The 18,692-nt window shown below is 39.7% G+C and overlaps 1 protein-coding gene across 1 annotated transcript; it reads right to left on the bottom strand.

Moving 5' to 3' along the window:
* Positions 1–687: 687 nt before the first annotated feature.
* stk24a (serine/threonine kinase 24a (STE20 homolog, yeast)) lies at positions 688–13,334 on the bottom strand. Its single transcript, XM_062402643.1, has 11 exons — positions 12,826–13,334; positions 10,058–10,288; positions 8,020–8,076; positions 7,777–7,885; positions 6,849–7,006; positions 5,629–5,814; positions 5,386–5,531; positions 5,140–5,263; positions 4,948–5,016; positions 4,626–4,762; positions 688–3,474 (listed from the first exon to the last, which is right to left on the bottom strand). Exons 1-11 carry the CDS (start codon positions 12,865–12,867, stop codon positions 3,441–3,443), a joined length of 1,293 nt encoding a protein of 430 aa, XP_062258627.1. The 5' UTR covers positions 12,868–13,334; the 3' UTR covers positions 688–3,440.
* Between the last annotated feature and the right edge of the window lie 5,358 nt (positions 13,335–18,692).

Below are 18,692 nucleotides of genomic sequence, written 5' to 3' on the forward strand. Positions count from 1 at the left end.
AAATTTCGAAACCCTGGTTTAATGTCACAACTGTTATGCTGCAATATTTACTTTTTCATAATCTTAGTTATTTCAACACCTCGGAAGTCATATACAAACAATACTTTTCAGCAATTGTTCCCTCTGAACCACCATTTGTCTTCTTTCCACTAAATGATAATCCAGAAATTATTTGTTATTCTACTGATTTACACATCATAGAACTGACAGCAGTTAAAATCGTGCTGTTTTTCTACTTGATTTGAAGCCGTTTGTTTTTCTGCTCTGTTGTACTTGAAGATGGTTCCAAAGTACTTTGGTTGCATGTGTCTCTAATAGCCGTTACATCTGTCCTTAAATCCAAACAGAAGAGAACTCAGACATTCAAAAAGAGTTTGGAGCGTTCACTTTGTGCAGTGTCACTGGGACTAGACTAAATAATTTACTCACTAAGTAATATATCTCTAAATATGTAATAATAAATAACCTTGATTAACTTGTGCATTTCAAAACCATACCACCATCACAGGCTACAAGTTAATAACAACTAAAAGTGTAATAAGGTAGAGGAATCAGCGAGGGTGATATTTCCAAGACACTGCAGGTTGACTTGTACATTTCACATTTAACCTGCTCTGATCACAGGCAAACACATTTTAAATAAGGTCTAGTGAAGATGTAGGACTTGGTCAAATAAAGGCAAAACTGTTCAAATTTGTATTGAATTTTTATTTTCCTTAACCATTTGACAACTCCCAATAAAACCCAACAGCACTGGCCTGATTAGCATGAACACGTATACTGGATTATAAACGGTCAGCAGAGTCACACAGAATGAAATGTACCTTTTAAGTGATTGCTATCCAGTGTTTAGTAAAACTCGAGCACATCACGGAACCTAACGTCGACTCCCTCTATTACATAATACCGCTTCTCTTGGGTTATAAAAATAGTTCAATAGAATATTTGCCTACTTGTGCTAAGAAGAAATTACTTCTCGCCATCAGACTGCTGTCAAACTGCCATACGACCAACGAGGAGGAGGAGGAGGTGTTACTGCGACATACTGAAGCCTTGTTAAGTACCATTATAAAGAAGAGGTGTACAAAGTGCCACATATAAAAGATAAGAGACATTTCAGACCGCGGAACGTTGAAGGTGCAAACGATGGTGATTTTGTCTCACAGTTTGGGGAGGAGGGCAAACGTGGTTCACTTCATATGAGAAGTTTGAATAAAAGAGTCATTTTAAAGTGAAATATAGAACGGGTATGACAATTGTTGAGTCTGGTACCTTTTCTTGATTTTATTTGTACTTATTTGACCGTTACTCATTCAACTGTAATTCCATAATAATATACAGAAAGACGTATATGTACTTGGACATTCATTGGAAGAATTGCTATCAAAACACTGATTCCTCCGTGTTTGGGGGCTGAGAGTGAGATGAGATGGACTTCACAGTAAATATCAAACTAACGAGAGCAGCCAGTTATCTTAACTTAGCATAATACTGGAATGGAGGAAAGAGCGAGTCTTACTCTGTCCAATCAGCTGTTATTGAGCAGCTGCCAGGCCACCAGTAGAAATTCAGTCATGTTAATGGTTCCAACAGCACTGCAAAAAAATCTTCAGGGTTAGCTGACGTGATTGGAAATTCAATTATACGTTTATCATAATTATTATTATATACATCAGGACTGTTGTACCCATGACCCCACAAGATGAATCTCTCTTTTGAGAAGTTTTGATCTTTTGTCTTTTTAAGTATCGCCAAATGTGCATTTTAATACAGAGGGAGGGGAGGGGGTTAATCACAACAAAAACATTTGCTCTAACATTTTAAAGCTGACACTATTCATTCCATTCACAACAAATACTCTAAGGCTGCGTCAACTCTGTTCAGGAATCAACATTACTCCAGTGCTGTGGAAGTATGCTACAACGCATACTGCTCAGGCCGACCAACGGGCTCCGTCATGCACATTCATTTTTAAAGAGTCAGAAGTAGTAGCAGTGCCGCTGGTCTCTGAGCGCCTCCTGGCTTTAATATGTACATCTGAGAGCAGTGTCGTCTACTGTGTGAGAAGTCTGCGTCTATATGCATTTACTGTACAGCTGAAAAAACTCTCACACGTCCCAAATGGAAAGATACAGCCAGGCAAATGTTACACTGCATCACCAACTCCAGAGTCCAAGCTGTGAGACTTCAGGTGGACCTTTTTGTCCCAGGTAGTTTGGTGCATACCTGCAAAATACTGCAAGTCTCCTGCTACTGTTTTTATGGCTACTTTGTTTATAGTAAAAGGCATTTTATACTTGAAGTGCAATTAAAGATGTAGGTACGCTGAGGAGATAGTACCACTGCAGCTCCTAGGAAGACCAACAGAGTCTTTATGAGTGATAAAATACATGATGGCGTCGCCCTGTAAATGGAATGAATGGACGAAACCTATCTGAATCAATCAAAAGCGCACAGCAAAAAAGATGGGAATGAGGCAAAGTCCAAAGAAAACCAACACCAACTCAAGGCCTTGTGGAATCAGGACTGGAAACAGAGCATCCAGTGTTAAAAACTGGGGTGGGCTTACATGATCCAGCCACTTACATTCTCATACATTATTACAGCCACAGACAGAGTGTGAAACCAAAAAATTAAAGAGAATTAAGAATTATATACTAAATCTAAACATGATAGAGGGCAGCCATTTTCATTCACTGGATGAGTACTTAGAAATCAAAGATCGATACACAAATGAACAAGTACAAAGGCAAGGCAATCTCATTTATGGCCATTTGAGTCTCTGAAAATATTTACCTCATAACCATTATCTACAGTCGCATTTGGCCATTTGTACACAGTGGTTCCATTACAAACACTCCATTGTTTTTTCATGAATCTGTAGAAATTTGCTTATATACAAGTTTGTACAACCACCCTATAGAGCTCTTTCCATCTCCCAGAGGACCCAATCCACTTAAAGCAGGATACCTGAGTTTTCAATAGAACGCGTCAGCCCACTCCACACTCTTCACTGCAGGATATCTCACACAACCACGCACACATGCACAAGATTAATTAAGCAAGAAACTTTCTCCAGAGTGTAAACCTTCGTGAAAAAAAAAAAAAAAACTCACCAAAAACCCAAGTTCTTGCAGAAAAGATATGGAACACCACCCTTAAAATAAAGCCTTCGTGAAGGAGGTATTGAGAAGGGACATCTTACAGCAGTTGGCAGTCATGGTGGCAGCTCACAGGCTGGCCACTGACTGTCCTGAATGGGACCCACTGGTGGTGCGCTAGCCTAAAAACAGACATTAAGTAGGGCCAGGATTTGCTTCAAGCAAATGAGCGACAGAGACCTTCCTGGGAGACTTCATCCTGGCTGTGGAGGTCAGAGGAAAAGATCTGACTGCGGCCACCAGGGTGGAGAAACAGAGCGGAGCTGGATGTAGCTCCTCTCACTGAGTGGCAGCTGCATGTGGCACAGAAAACCTGACAGAAAAGGAAAGAAAATATTTACCTACTGAAACGGCCGCAGGTTAAAACAAGAATAAACATCTATGGTAACAGCAGTGACTGTAACACATACACTGCTGGGAGGAAAATGGCTTCATCACTATTCCTTTGTCCATGTGGAGATACATATGACCCTGTACTGAAGGTGGAAGAAAATGTATCTTCTATACAGTTCCCATTTAAAAACTTTTGTTGGTGAGGCTCAAATCTATATGGCCCGACCTGACTAAACTGGTATCTGTCCAAGATTAGCTTCCTACTGAAAGACCACATTAGCATGCCAACACACTTACAGCTAGAATCCAAACATTAAGCATGTTGCTAACTATGTTTTGAGGTATATAGTCATAAACAAATGTTTGCTGTTGGTCACACTAAATGAAAATACATGCAATCACTGCAAGCTATTCAAGTCTACACTCGAATAACCAGGAATAACCAGTATGAATGTAGAGATCGTTAGCCTTGCTAGTGACATGACTGTAGGGTTGATGTCGGTTTGTTATCCTGTCGACGAATCACCATTGACGTATCTCAAAACCTATTGGATAGATAACTTCCTCAAGTTTGTCCACACATTCATGGTCCCCAGATGAGCACGACTAACTCTTACCACTAGGAGCACCATAATGAATAAAACATCTGTACAGCTGCTGGATGGATCATCATTCACATCTGATTCAGACAGGACTATTATCACTTGGCTGTTGCATCCACACACTCGCAGTTTAATCAGGACAAACTTTTATTTGGACGTTCCAAGCATGTTGTACATAGGGCTCGTTTGCTAAACATCAGCACCGTGAGCATGTTTGCATGCAGAAGTTAGCATTAAGTTTACCAACGTGCTCCTCACAGAGCCACAAACCTTGGCTGTGCACAGGTTTGACGGCTAATCAATGCAATCCACTTAATTCTGAAGAGACATTTCCTGTGGAACAAAGTCTCAGACTGATGGACCAATAGACTAGGGAAATCCCTTGATGCTGTTAAATATGGCTTTAAATGGGGAATTAAACATTAACAACCTCACCTTAAAAAAACTGTTTCAATCTCAAACCATTTTTTTTTACTTATCCATGAGAAATAAAAGTATAATATGATGTAATGATATGAACTTGAATTACCTCTGAAGTCTCTGCACTAGTTCAGCCACCAGCGAGTCACAGATGCCAGGGTGTGTTTCTTCTGCCAGGAAAATAGCCTTCCGTAGCTCCTCTGCAACCTCTGGCTTCCCATTACTTGTCTCACTCTTTTCTCTCAGCTGTAACCATGACAACTTTTAGATAACATTGTAATGGGATGGTCTACACAAATATTGTATCTGTTGAGTATTTTTTAACAAAGATTGGATAGATTTAATACTGGCAGCGCAGCAAATAACTTATTTACATGTACTTTGATAGTTTTGCAACTACCCATGCAGCAAAGAATAGTTAGTAAGATTACCTCAGAAAACAATGGAGAAAATATAGATGATAAGCTTTGTGACAAAGGCCTCTTTGGACTCTCCTCCACCTGGAAAAGAAGATGTGTGAAAGTGAAATCTGAGCGAGTTCCGACACAAAGGAAACTTACCAAGTAGAGATGCTCCACCACAAATACATTATATTCTTCCTCTACAGTGCTGTAGAAACTCACCTCTGGCTCAGTAAACTGTGCTGCCCCATTCAGAATCTTTTTCCGGTCCTTTTCCGTGATGGTGTTGAAAATCCAGTTTTCATTGGTGGTGTCGCTGCCTCCAGAAGCTTGGTCATCTGGCTCGCTATAGTGACACACGATTTTAGGAATCTCATTAATGCAAGCAGCTGCTATTTTTTCCTTCAGGCTGTAAACTTGCTGTGTCTTGATATTCAATGAGCTGGATAATGACGGTCCGGAACTTACTCATCAGATCCGTCAGAGCTGGATTCATCTCGAGACTGCTCTGATTTCCACCTCTTGTATCTGTCGATCAGCTCTGTCAGATAGGAATTTTTTTTGGCATGCCTTACTATGTACTTGTGCTTTAACAGCTCTTTGGCGGTTGGTCTCTGAAGAAAACACATAACACATACATGGCCATGAATATCAAAATAAGAGTTTTCTTTGCATTGTGTAACAGAGTGTACGAGATACTGTTTAACTTACAAAACTAGGCTCCTTATTTAAACAGGCTTCGATAAATTCTTTCAGTGGTTTACTGAAGCTTCCTTCCAGTGTCGGGGGATTGTTCTTTGGGATGAGGAATAAAACCTTCATAGGGTGAAGCTCAGAGTGGGGCGGCTCTCCTTTAGCCATCTCTATTGCTGTTATTCCTAATGACCAGATGTCAGCCTATAAAACAAAGACACAAGCGACAAAAAAAAACAATGCTTTTATCAGTGCAACAGAATCTCACACACATTTTCACAAACACACAGACATAATGCTGTGTCAAGTGACATTTAAACTGGCTGACTTTAGCTGCATTTGTGTGTTTGAGGAAGCTCAAACTGAAGATGGTGACATTGTGGTCGTGTTGACGAGCCACACTGACTCATTTTGTGGCTATTCCAAAAATATGTTCAGTCATTTAGGACCAGTCTTTTTAAAAATGTTCCACACAGCCAGTACATTTCTCAAATCTCATATTGATACTAAGAGTCAGAACAGTTGGTTAAGCACTTCTGTATTTTCTTATGACCATCAGTCAACATAACCTCATTCATACAGAAAACATAAGCATATTATCTCAACCTATTTGCAGTATCCTGTATGGAACCTATTCATACAAAGTAAATGTGCCTACATATTTTGCATATTAAAATGTAGAATCTGTTTAGGACATTATTATCATTGTATAACCTCAAATGTTTCTCAAAATTGTAAACGTTGGAAATACATTTAGGGGATTGGTATGAACAGTGAATTATACCATTTTCCTGATTACAACCAGTCTAAAAGTTCTTGAAGACGAAAGTATATAAAACGATTCCGGGTCTCTTTGACACTGGTACAACGGAGCCTGTTAGATGCACCTCACTATGCTGATCTTAATTGGGCATAAAAAATGTTGCAAGCATAACAAGTTGCGAAAGCCATGGTGGCTCACAGGGCACCTATCCCCACAGATAAGCTCCGACTACTCCCCTATGTTAAGTCCAACTCAGTTGATGTGCAGAGAGCTTTGGAAACCAAGCTGACCACAGAGATAGCTCAGCTGTAAGCTTCATAGTCACCTTACAGCTTTCCTTGGTAATAAAGTGTATAACCTTCACTGACACAACATTACTCACAGATGACATCATACATTTGAACATGTTCAGACCACATCATTAATAAAGCACTGAACATGACTGATCACAGGAAACATTGGGAGAATTTTGAACCTTTGAATCGTATGCAGACTGCTTTATAACTTCAGGTGCCATCCAAAAAGGTGTTCCGACAAATGTGTTCCTCTTTATCTGTGTGTCTGTCAACTGGCCGGCAACGCCGAAGTCTGCCAGCTTCACTTCGCCTTGTTCTGACAGCAAGACGTTGGCAGCTGAAAGCAGACAAACCAGAAGATGACATTATCTTAGTGCATATATGGACATTTAGAACTTTAAAAAGACCAAGCACCAACCACTATGGTAATATAACAATAGTTCCTAACATCTGGCAGTAACCTTGTTTCTAAAATGGAAGATCACTGTTGGAAAAACGTTATTATCTGGCAAACTAAAGTGTTAACCATGTTGCCTAGTGTTTTTATTTGCAACACAAAGAGTACATTGAAAATAGACAAGAGAACTGTAGTGGGCTAGATGACAACAGCTAAGTGGGTGCTCCATCAATGATGCCAAGGACGCATTTGTGTTCACAAAGCTAAAAATGTGAAGCAACATGCATCCCAGACCACATACTGATGTGGTCTAAATGGTCGGATCTCAAATGCTTTCACACAAGTCTAAACAGAGGTTATGAAGCGTTGCAAAAATGCACAACTCTTAACAAAGCAACATATGTTTGCTTCAGTGCTGTAAATGTCAACAAATAAAATGTGTCTATTACCCATCACTGTTATACACAACTTTTATTTGATCCTACCAAAAGACACATCATAGACGGACTGCTGATTTTACACACAATATACATTTAAAAGTGAATTGTGGGCAAACGTTACTCAAATGAGTTGTGTTTGGATCTGATGAAGAAAAAAGAAACTGAAACAAGGTTATCTAATAATCAGACACTCTGTAATTGAGAAAAGAAAAAAAACACAGATGCCAGAGCACAAAAAGTTGGACCCGCTTGTGGCTTAGACAAGGTTACCTTTGATATCTCTGTGGATTTTCTTTTCAGAGTGAAGATACTCAAGACCCTTGAGGATTTCTCTCAGGATCGTGGCAATCTGCGTCTCATCCAGGGCACCTGGTTCCAGCTAGAAGATATGACAACAGGTAAATGTGGGCTTAACTCCAAAAGATGGCACAAATGTTACATTCTATTTTAACATAATTAAACTGTAATAATTGTCAACCAATGAAAAAAATCAAATTGGGGAGATCGACTTACCAAATCAAGTGCTGATCCTCCACCCAAGTATTCCATAATAATCCATAATTTTGTACCCTGAAAAGTAAATCAGATGTAAGCTACTAGATTGTGTTCATAGCTTCAGCTGCATTACGACAGATTGAAATTTTATATTCACCATTTTCCCTATAACACAACTATACATAATAAAATAAGGCCAAATTCCTGTGTGTCATTCATAGGGCACTAGCCACTAGGAAATATTATGACAAATATTACATTTTTGGTCATACCTTAGAAAAATACATGTATGTGAATATGATAGCAACTGGGCATAATGACATTCAACATCTGCTACATAACAGAGCACTTGTTCTGTACATGGCTGAATTGGCAATGATTAGTCCAGCGTGTTCAGTCTGTTAGAGAAACCAACACTTCATAATATGAAAAGTCGGTTGACAATTGACCAACATAAGTCTTATTTGGCCTCATCATTCATTTGTGAAGCACTTTGTACTGCACTGTATGAAAGGGGCTGTAGAAATGAGGTTTGATTGATCGACATTGTTATCAGTTTATCGACCAACACTCCCACTATTAATAATTAAATATCTCATTAGAACAGGCTGGTGTAAGCTTTTCCAGCAGCTGAGTCTACTCTTCATTAATCTGTCACATGCATTTACACTGAACAGGCAAAGCAGGTAGGTTAAAATTCAACCTAATGAAAAAGGAAACCATAACAGGAAACCAGATGTACAAACAATCTTTCGTCTCAATCTCTACGCAGAAAATGAACAATCCAGATAAATTAGCAAGGTCTTATCTTCAGTGGGCAGAGCACTGAAATACAAGTCTAGATTGATGTTAAATATTTGTATTGTGTATGTGTTGAGATGTGGCTGAGATCATGACTTTCTACACAAATTGCAAGATTCAGGCACTAAAACTTTTAAAGCATCTTAATCGCCTCCATGAGCAGTGTTACCAACCACTGCTGTTCCAACTGCTTTAGTAGAGAGTAAGCAGAGGAAAATCAGCAGGTCAAACTAAAGTAACCAACTTGTTGTTGTTTTAGAGGCCCAGCATGCACCTCGTTGTTAAGAGTTTTTTTGGGGAATAAATGAAACCTCCATTAACATGATCAATGGTTGCCACCACCACTACTAACCAGGCAAGACAAATATGATCTAAATCCCCACAGAAAACTCCTATGGATCAAATAGCTACCAACATTTACTAACATTATTTTAATAAACATATACATAACACACAAAACAAATGCCATGTTTGTTAAGTATACACAAATAAAACTTAATTCTCTGTTTCAGCCAGCAGCAACTAATGGACCACCACGTCTCCTTACTGCTGCCAAGTACCACAGTAAATGATGTGAGAGGCTTTTTAGCACAGTCTCATGTGAAGTGAAAATCTACTGTAGTTAGAAATCATGTTTGACCGCAGAGTGATGCTGTGAATACATTTCTCACAGACACTGACCTGAGACATTTACATTTTCTTTTTTTGTCCTATGCTGACTTGAGTCGAGTACAGAGTAGCTGTTAGGCTCTAAGGGTTGTTACAGTAGTTTACATTCACACTAGATGAATATTGCCGGGCCTGTACACTTGTAGGCCATGCTGCACTTTTCTATGCAATAAAGGGCTTGAATTCATTCATTGTTCACCCTATATGCCAGGGGTTTTCCTGCATCGGTTGGTTTGGCTTGATTTGGACACAGAGAGGAGCAGTGAATTACTGACAGAGCTAGTAAAAACTATTAAAAATTCAACTTTTTAACAGTCCGAATGAATGAAAAGACCCAAAAATGAAAAATGTAAGCGAACCAGTAAAAACCCTTTATGCATGCGATACCTGATATTAAAGCTGAAAGTCAGCACATGAACCTCATAGTCATTGCAAATTCAATCTGCTCGTGAACAGAGCAGAAGGTACAAAACATTTCAATGTCTAAATGGTCACAATCCAACAATGTCAGCAAATTAAAGCATTATGTCAATCAGGAGCTATGACAAGTTCACAAAATGATTTTCTTCTGAAGGTTAAATCTTACCTTGAGATAAGATCCAAAATACTTGGTGATAAATGGACTGTCACACTGGCTGAGAACAGTGATTTCCTGTTGAATGTCCTCTATGTCATCCTCTGCTTCTTCCAGATCAATAATTTTAATAGCTATAACTTTCTGAGTCCGATTGTCGATGCCTTTAAAAACTTCTCCAAAAGAGCCTTTTCCTATTCTCTCCAGCTTGGTAAATAGCTCCTCCGGGTTGGCTTTGAAATTCTGTGTGACAGGGAGATAATACATTTTAGTGCTTTTTAAATAATGCAGAACACATCCTGTTTGCTTGGTTTGTCCAACCAACAGTCTAAAACGTAAATATACAGTACTCAATTACACGACAAGGAGAAGCAGCATTATATTCTTATATTTGAGATGCTGGACCGAGAGAATGTTTAGCATTTTTGAAGAATAGTTCCCAATTAATTTGAATTATCTTGGCTACACTCACCATAGCAATTTTTGATAAGGCTAATAAACTTCAGAGTCTGGCTGCTGATTACTTTGCCTACATAATATACAAATTCAATGCAAACACAGATAGTGGGTTAATACATCAGCACACGTATATATGTTTTGCCAAAAATGTAGCCTGGTTGTATTGCAAAATCCTGTCAGCAACATTCTCCTGACTTGTACATTACAACTTCTGTACTTTGCAGTTTATCTCAGACCAATTTTGAGGGCTAGAGTAACACTTAAATCATTAGACAGCCAAACACAGACATAAATAAGGCTTGATGACCTCTCCCATAAAGGCCAAACAGAATCTGAAGCACTACACCCTGACTTATTGACTGAACTAAATGGCTTATTTCCCTGTGGAACACCAAGGAGGGAATAATGGTCTTCTAGTTGGCCACTTCAATTTCCCTTTGTGAGTCATTAGCCTAAACTGTCTGACTAATGTTTGCAGTCCATCTTGAAAAAGTAGCATTTTTATTAAACATTTCCCCAAAATTTTAAATGCAACAAATTGTTTTTTTGCATTAAATTTAATAAGAAAGAATTTAGGCAATTAAGCTTGATGCCTAAGTTACCAGGTAACCCTGCCATTAGCGGATGATCTGTTGGCTCAGGCTGCACATTGCTCTAGAGTCCCCTCAGAGAATCGTTTCCTGTAAAAGAGCTAATGCATGGTGTGGTCAAGCCAATATGGAAGGGGAGAGATGAGCAGCTGCACTTCGAAAAACTGGCAAAGAGGGGGCTGCAAAATAATCGGACAGCGAAGGGAATTTACATCAAAGACAAAGAGGCAGAGCAGTGCAGAATGAAGCAGAGTAGAAACAACACTGACAAATTACTATCAAAACACTGGTGTGGTCAGTCATCCAGGTGAAAATTAAAATGTCGAGGCCGACCTCTGTAAAAACAATGGGAAAATCCACAAGGGCACTGTGACCACAGACTACACAAGACGGGAATGTACTTGACATAGCCACAGTCAGCAGGTTTACAGCAACAAACTAAAGCTGCCTGAACCTCGCTCTAAGAGCATGTGTTTGATGCTCTCCCATCTGCAGCATAAAACTGTGTAGTCTAGTGTCAACCACACACCACAACCCTGAAAATTGAAGGCTTGCTGCCAGGTCTCCATCTGTTAACGCCGCTCTGCAGAGTAACCTGTGGTTTCAGATATGCTGCGTTCCCTCTTAGCCTGTATTTGTCTGTGAATATACTAATGAAGCATTCATAGTTCAGGAAAAATAGCCATATAAAAGGTGCTGTCAAAGGAATAATCATGCGTGTTCTGGGCAGGTTGTCAGCACTGGTACTGTAGTCTGACCTACTTTGTACAAACTCTTCAACCAGGACATGTGCTGACAGACAGCCAGTGGCATTGGCAGCCAATACAAATGCAATTCACTGATGATGCGAGAATGACAAATGTGTCAACATAGCTGATGTCATTGATATTGTTGATGGAAGAACGATTTTGATGAAAGTGTTAAAAACCATTAGTAAACTCATTAGTTCTGGTCTAAGCTTTCAATACGTAAAGATTGACTGCCTTTCTCAATTTGAATTAAAATATTTGGAATATTTTTCCAGTTGCTCACAAAATGAACACCTTAAAGACAGATTCGAAAATTCTGATTTTAACGCTTCAGGATTTTCTGACATTTTATTACATTTATTATTTTATGACCAATCAAATATATAATTGAATGATTGACAACATATTTGCCGTTTTATTTGCTTGGCTAAGTGACTGCCGAGCCAATTTTAGCCAAAACGAGACATATGAGACATGTTTCCATCTTGTCACATATGAGAATTGGCAGCTTCTTCTTATTTGGCAGCGCATTACAGTGTGTATCTCTGCGTTGATCACTGCTTGACACATAACACCACAATTTGAACACGGCAACTTGTGAATGATTGTGAAGAAACTGCGACGTAATTTTTTTGTATATAATGGCTGCATGGATGTCTATGAATTATGATCAATCTCAGTCAGAAAGAGGGCATTGTGGTTATACGACATTACATTTCACAACAGAGAGACACACAATAAGATGACAGCAGTGTTTATTGATAGCTTAGATCGCAGTCATTCTGGACTTTGACAAATAAGAGCCTTTATCACTGCAAAGCAAAGGTTGGCAGCGATGCAGTGGCCCTTGTGAGGTCAAGATAAAGTTATTAACAGGACGATACTTCAGGTGCCGAGCTAGAGTAAACAAGTGCTGTGGCTCTGAAGTAAAACAACTTGTCTCTGAAAGTTGGCTTTTTAAGTGATAACATCATGTATTTACCTGAATCCCCGTTAGTCCAATCTGAATAGGAGAGTGAGCCATGGCGTCAGGTCGGCAAAGATGACGCCTTTCCTCGGCTGTTCAGTTTGTCTTATCAGCTGTTAAACGTTGATTTCCTATGCGGGCCACCGCTTCGAATGACCCGGTCCGTGTTGCAAGCTGGTTAATGTCTCGAACGGCAATGTCGGCAGCTTCTAAAAAAGATAAGCTCGACTTGTCAGCTCGCACTTTGAGCTGCCTTCCCTCTCCCCACTCGCCTTCCGCAGTTAGCTAGCCGTAGCGGTGCTAGCTACTTTAGCAGCTAGTTAGCAAACAGTTAGCTGAACAGGTTTATCTCCCGCTGCGGCCTCTCTCGGCGGGTGGTCAGCAGTTTCCCGACGCTGGGCTGGAGGTCTGGTCTGAAATAGTCGCACGCGGTAAATGAATGCGCACTGTTGTGTTGTTTATATCGCTTGTTGTTCTGTTATCTTCTTACTTTTCTCCGTCGTCCGCCGCCATCTTGGCTAATGTTATTTTCATTTTCGGCAGGGCCAATCACGGGAGGACGTCCACGTTTCGTCATTCGTAAACGTCACAGGAAAAAGGACGTTCTCACAGGTGCCAGACACACGCGGTCTAACAATGTTCAAGCTGAATAAGCAGTCTTGCAAAGTAACTAAGTACATTTACTAAAGTAAAATGCTGAAGCACACCGTTCAGGTAGCTCTGTATTTTTTGCTACGCATTTGGTCACCACCATTCAGAGGAAAACAGTGCATGCTATTTATGTGTACATTAAAAAGAACATGGCAGTTAAGTTTCATTTTACTGCTTCAGTTTCATGTTCAAGTTGATTCCCTGTCGTGGCCTTTTAAAACTGCGGGTGGTTAAACTTGCACCATATTTACACAGCAGGACCAAATGGCCCGAATATGATCTGATTGTTTAATAACAATGTGAACAGCACAAATCACATGGAAGCTGATCTTTTCAAATCAAGTTTGAGACCACTTTCAATATGGTTCTAAATCAGTTACAGTTCTGATTTTTTGAAGGTCTGAACAGCCATGTGACCCGTATCAGAATTCAATATGAGACTTTTACATCACTCTATATCAACATTCCTCACAATGTTGTGCAGGACATGGGCGGCTCCTGGTACAGGCGACATAGGTGGTTGCCTAGGGCGCAAAATGCAGAGAGAGTGGTCCAAGAGACTGATTTATCATGACGTGACACATGCAATGTAAAACAATACAGTCACATGCTATTCGCACGAGGATTTGCTCTTCTGCCTCAGGTGTGTCCCTGAACATTTCCTTTCAGAGAGAAAGAAAACTCTAGAAAAGGCTTGACTTAGAATAATCTTCTCTTTTTTCTGCCATAGGACATGGTCGTAAAATTTACTGACACAACCATGATAGAGGACTGTGGAATGTCTGTTATTGTCTATGTTTACTTTGTGAATAACTGATTTGAGTCCTTTGAGACAGAAGTTTACTCCTATGACACTACAAGTTGGCATGCAGCCATTTTTAGGTTATTCTATCAGGGTAACAATTTCAGTTGTACAAAGAAAACCCCCAAGAAACTAACATCAGTGCAAAAATAATCCAAACTAACATAGGAATATCCAATGGTGTTAACCCACAGTCTAAGGAGAGGGATGGTGTACAGATATTGTAAAGGAAAAACACTGACTGGTTTTACAGTAAACTAAATTCCAACTTTAAAGTTATAATAAAGAAGATAAAAACCTTGTGGATTGTTATTGATGGATGTCAAGTGGTTGTAATTTATTATACTGGACCATGACATCAATACTCTTATGGTTGCAGTAAAGCCTGCAGTCTGTGATCAAGTGATTATTTAAGTGGTGTACGAAGACTTGAGAGGATTTCAATGATTCAGGGTTGATTCAAAGATGCTAGGTCGAGGTTTTGTTTCTTTCCATTCCAAAAAAAATAAACACAGATGGTATTGGCATAAATAGTAAACATGTGGTGGCAGGTCAGAGGTTTTTGTGCTGCCTCACATATGTGTATTACATCATCAAAACCGGTTTTGTCAGAGTATGAACCGAATCAACCGAATTATATTAGGAAGGAGACTTTATTACTATGATTTAAGAAGAAAAAAATCGTGGTTGATGCCAATTTATTGGATCTATCAATGTTTTTGTTCTCTAATGTCATCGGATGTTGGCTCTTGTGCCTTTTGCTGCGAGCAATAGCTTTAATTTTTTGGTACTGATGTTTAAAATGGATAATTCACCTTTTCCCCAGTCTATATTACCATTTTATTTCATTTTCACAGAGCTCTCATGTAGGAACCATGCTGAATAAGTAATTCGATAAAATCACGCAAAAAATCGGAACGTTGTTGTTTCGTGTATTCAGGTGTTTTCGAGGTGTCTGGATACATCAGCTTCCCGATTGCCCTTTTCTATGGAGTGCATCTTTAGATTTTTGCATAGGAGAAAAACTGTTTGTTTTGTGAAACTGGAAAACGTCACCCATGAACAGAAATGCTGGACTGAGCTGATCACGTCATTTGAATGTATTATTTAGGCATAGGATTAAAATTCTCCAATTGACTGAAATTTAACAGGGTCCTCATTTATGAAATTAGTTTGTGCTGCATTATGCTCTGCACTCATTTTTGTTTGCATATAGTTAGGTCTGTATTTCTTAGGATTTGAATATCAAAGCTTTAGAACACATTTAAATCTCTTGGGAGAGAAAACTTTTTAAGACTATTTGGTATTTCAAGATAAATTACTGTGAGCTAAACAGGGCTAATTAGCGAGGCTGGGGCTATTGTTTGTTGCTTTGTTGATGATTGCTGGTTGTACATCAAATTGCCCTTGAAGGATATTAAAGACTTTCTTTTATGGACAACTTTGGTTAATCACAAGCTGCACAAACCAAGCTAGAGCTGCAGAGGAACCCAGCAGCCAGCAGGGGGCAGCCTCAGGACATCACAGCAGACTGTGATTCTTGTAAGGCGTCTGAAGACAAGGTTGGAAAAGTACTGGTTTAATCTCTAACAATAGGTTTTTAAAGTATGTTGAATCATCCATTATCTAAAAGTCAAAAATATAAAAGTAACTTTTAAGTAAGGCTGTCAAATATATATAGTAAAGCAGAAAATATTTTCTCTGAAGTTTTAGTGATAATTTGTTAATATTATTAGACTGTTTAATTCCTCATGGCAATAATCAGGCTGTGTGGCCTAGTCAGCAAGGCGTTCGCTCTTCAACAAGAGAGACTTGAGTACGAATCCCACTCTTCCCATCTTCTAGCTGGCAATACACTGACCTCTTAAAATTGGTAGGATATCTCCTATTAATTGCTAAATACATTACATTACATGTAAATTTAAAGTTATTAAATATAGAAACAGGAAAAAAATTAATAAAAAAAAAAGATGTGCGCAATGGGCTTCTGCGCAGGAAGTGCGCAATGGGCTTCTGCGCAGGAAGTGCGCGCACAGTTTTTTATTTTTTAAATTTAATTTAATTTAATTTAATTAAAAAATATATATATTTAATTTTATATTAATTTTTTTCATATTACATTTTTCATCATCATCATCATCTCTTCGTGCTGGTTCAGGGGTAAATGATGCTGGTCTTCACAGGTGACTGACCTACGCAAGCCCGTAGCCCCCACCCCCCCACAGGAGATTATGTGCTTGTGTATGTGTGTGTGTGTGTGTGTGTGAGGCCGCGGCGCTTCCCGGTTCTTCCCGGCACTACGCTGCCGGTGCGAACATCCAAAGTCTTTAACATGGGAGAGGAAAGGAGGCGGACCGCTTTTCGCAGTGCTTCTACCTCCGGCGCGTCCCCGGGGTTAGAGGATGATGGTGTGACGTTAATGTATTGTTTTACATTGCATGTGTCACGTCTCCTATGTCGCCTGTACCAGGAGCCGCCCCTGTCACTGGTTATCTTGGCTCGCTGTCTGGCCGTTAACCAGCCGTCCGGACCGCTCCGTGAATAAGGAGGAGGAGATGTTTCTTTACTTGGAATGCCACTTTATTTCTCGGATATACAACAGGTGCGACACTTGCATCCCCTCTTGGTGGTCCGTCACTTCTCGTTATACACACACTTTTAGCGTCTTTTCCCACAATACCCTGGTGCACTACGTCACACACTACAAACTTTCCCTAAAGGGGCAGGCCATACCTGCAACTCAACAGCTCTCGGTCTCATATACAGATGGCAAGAGAAAGCAGAGAGGGATTTTTACACACTGTCTGATAAAGATTCCAAAAGTAAAGGCAAGGGGTAATGATGGATAAGGTTTTCTTTAACAAGTTAAGTCTTTCATTCTCACTTTCCACCTTAAAACTATGACATGAACTGAACTATGAACTAGTTCATGAGAGGTGTGACTTGCACAACAATGCCCGCAGGACCAGACAAACAGGTAATGACGGTGTTTGTGCAATCCCCCGACGTTGTTTGGTGATAAATGAACCACAACATTAGCGCCGCTGAAAATATTACGTCGCAACTGGTCCGACGTTTCCTAAAAAATAAACAAAAACTCTGTGATTTCAAAGCCTTATCCAGCTGTTTACTGACGTTTGTCATGTTTAATGAAGAGAGAGAGTGAGAGAGCTACAGACAGACAGATAATTTAAAGGCAGTTTTACTGTTCTACAAATTCTTGAACCTTCCTGATTTTCATAGACCCACTGTTCTTCCTCAACCCACCTCCTGCTCCCCTCTTCCTCTCTATAACATGCATGACTTAACAGTTAATTCATTTGATCTTTTACCAGAGGAAGATCAAGCGCATTCAGCAACTAAGAATGGAGAAGGAACTCCGGGCCCAGGAAATTCTAGAGCTTGGTCCTGAAATTTATTGCAGAAACAGCTGCCATTTTGTCTTTGAGTTTTAATGGGAGGGAATAATCATCTCGTCAAAGGTCAATTTCATTGAGGTATTCTAATGTTCTTCTGGCCATATTTCAGCACCGTAGCTCAGGAAGAGTAGCTGAAGCTGTGAGCTTATTTCAGTTTAATTAACTGGTTATCAGGGACATTTAAGGGAAAAGCAATTATACAGGCTACAGAGGATAAGAAGAAAAATAAACTAGTATCAATTTTGAATGCACCATCACCAGAAACAACAATATCAGATAAAAACTTTGTTCCAAATGTCCACATCCATTTAATAAATCTGCACGGTATATGTTGCGCGTGGCTCCTCACCCGTCGTTTCTATGTCCCGTCTTTCAGGAGAACGCTGAATTACTCCGGAGTAGGAAGCAAAAAAGCAGAGCATTGGGAGGAGGGAAGCGAGGCAGGGACCAGCTTGATAGCCGTGGGTCCTCTGCCAAAAAAGCGAAACTGGCCAAAGACGAAAGATATTGGCTGGAAATGTGCCGGTAAGTATGAACGCATTGTTACGGCATGGATAGAAAACCGCATTTATTTCATCTCACTGTTATAAGCGCAAACATTGGGGGAGTGGGACGTGACCCAAGGAGGAACCCATCAGATTAGATTTAGTTGTGGATTTTTTACTTTTACATTGCAAGAGGGGATGTTTCCCAACAATTTTGCTAATTTCTCAGAGAAGGATTTATGGATCTTCGCGAAAAAAACGGGACTGGTATTTAAAACAAACAAACAGTGTAATCGGAACAAACTCCTTCCACTGATGAGAACACACAGTTAAAATATCCAAGTCACGATTTAAGAGTGAACGTCATCGCCTAAAACCTATTTCTAGCTAGCCAGTGTAGGAGATGACAGCCTCTAAGGGATGCATTAGAGTCCCACAGGGAGACCACTGTTGCTGTAGTGGTACAAGCCCTCTCTACCATCTAATTTTCTCTGTATAGGAAATTCAGGATTAGCCAAGCACATG

Source organism: Platichthys flesus, chromosome 13, assembly GCF_949316205.1.
Source record: "Platichthys flesus chromosome 13, fPlaFle2.1, whole genome shotgun sequence".
NCBI classification, from domain to species: domain Eukaryota; kingdom Metazoa; phylum Chordata; class Actinopteri; order Pleuronectiformes; family Pleuronectidae; genus Platichthys; species Platichthys flesus.

Coding starts and splice junctions, on each gene's coding strand:
- stk24a (XM_062402643.1), bottom strand. CDS start 12,867: ATGGCTCACTCTCCTATTCAGATTGGACTAACGGGGATTCAG. Junction 7,007..7,776: donor AATCCACAGAGATATCAAAG/GTAACCTTGTCT, acceptor GTCTGCTTTCAG/CTGCCAACGTCTTGCTGTCA. Junction 5,264..5,385: donor AGCTCTGACGGATCTGATGA/GTAAGTTCCGGA, acceptor GTGTCACTATAG/CGAGCCAGATGACCAAGCTT.